We start from the raw sequence: 1,319 nt of genomic DNA on the forward strand, positions 1-1,319 counted from the left end.
ATCATCACCACCACCACCACCATCACCACCACCATCACCATCACCATCACCACCATCATCATCACCACCACCACCACATTCACCATCATCATCACCACCACCATCATCACCCCCACCACCTTCACCACCACCATCACCACCACCATCACCACCATCACCACCACCATCATCTTATCTTCCCCCACAGATTGATGCTGGAGGTACGGGCATGGACTTCTACTTTTTCCTCCCAGATTTTGCCCCGGTAAGCAGACACACCTTCCTCACGCCCTTGTCTGCTTCTTTATACTTAACTCCTTCATCATCAGTTGCTGTAAGCGATAACGCATGTCGGTGACCCCACAGAATATCGATAACAGTTTTCAAAATATCATTTTTTTTTTTTATTTAAAAAAAAATTTTTTTTTGGGGGGGGGGGGTGTTTTTCTTTGTGACCGACAGCAGATTATATATTGCTAAAAAAAAATACCAAAGGAAGAAAGAAACGGACTGATAACTCGTAGACGGCCATGACACCCTAAAGGGTATAAGGGGCGGATAAAAGTAAAGTAAGTAAGTTTTTTTGTGGAAAAAATACCCTTTGACATTTAATTTGTTCTATAAGGTCACAATTATGAAACTGCTGAAAGAGCACCCTAAATGACTTAAAAGGGCGTTTGAAAAGTGCATCATCATCATCATCAACATTGCCTTTCTCACCCTGGATCAGGATATAGGCCATGAACAAACACTTTCCACCCTTTTCCTATCCTGGGCTAGTCGCTTAATGTCACTCCACGTCTTCCCTCTTTTCTTTACATCCATTCCCGGAACTCTTCTCCAGGTTCCACGTGGTCTTCCTCTTGATCTTTTACCCTGTGGGTTCCAATCCAACACTTTCCTTGTTATACAGCTGCTTGACTTCCTGAAAGTGTGTCTAATCCATTGCCAACGCCACCATTAATGAAAAGTGCATCACCAGATCTGTGACAGACATCGGCGAACATGGTTCTCCATTCATTCCTTTGCTCGGATGCTCTAAAAAAAAGCTACGTTTCCCTGATCTTTACGTGTTACCCATTTGTTTAGGTTCTCTTAGTATTTTGTTCTGGGCCTACCCCTGCCTCGCTTGCCCTCAGTTTTGTCAGTGAGAACTAGATGTTCAAGACACTTATGTCTATTCAGGTGTCCCAAAAACTGCATTTGTCGCTTCCTGATTGTTTTTAACATTGAGCGTCCCACGTGGGCTTCATCAAGCACTACCTCATTTGATTTCTGAACTAAAAATCTTATTAAACCCTGTTAGTGAAATGAAAGTATGTCTCCCCCCCCCCCCCCAC

The 1,319-nt window shown here is 43.5% G+C and overlaps 1 protein-coding gene across 1 annotated transcript in view; it reads left to right on the forward strand.

The window, feature by feature from the left end:
* LOC101859742 (endothelin-converting enzyme 1) overlaps positions 1-1,319 on the forward strand; it is a gene marked incomplete in the record, with an annotated part of 82,651 nt that overhangs the window by 55,633 nt on the left and 25,699 nt on the right. The window contains 1 exon segment of the mRNA XM_013088928.2: positions 188-244. Within this exon segment, the coding sequence (XP_012944382.1) occupies positions 188-244 (57 nt within the window).

Source organism: Aplysia californica, unplaced genomic scaffold (genome assembly GCF_000002075.1).
Source record: "Aplysia californica isolate F4 #8 unplaced genomic scaffold, AplCal3.0 scaffold00836, whole genome shotgun sequence".
In the NCBI taxonomy this organism is placed as follows: domain Eukaryota; kingdom Metazoa; phylum Mollusca; class Gastropoda; order Aplysiida; family Aplysiidae; genus Aplysia; species Aplysia californica.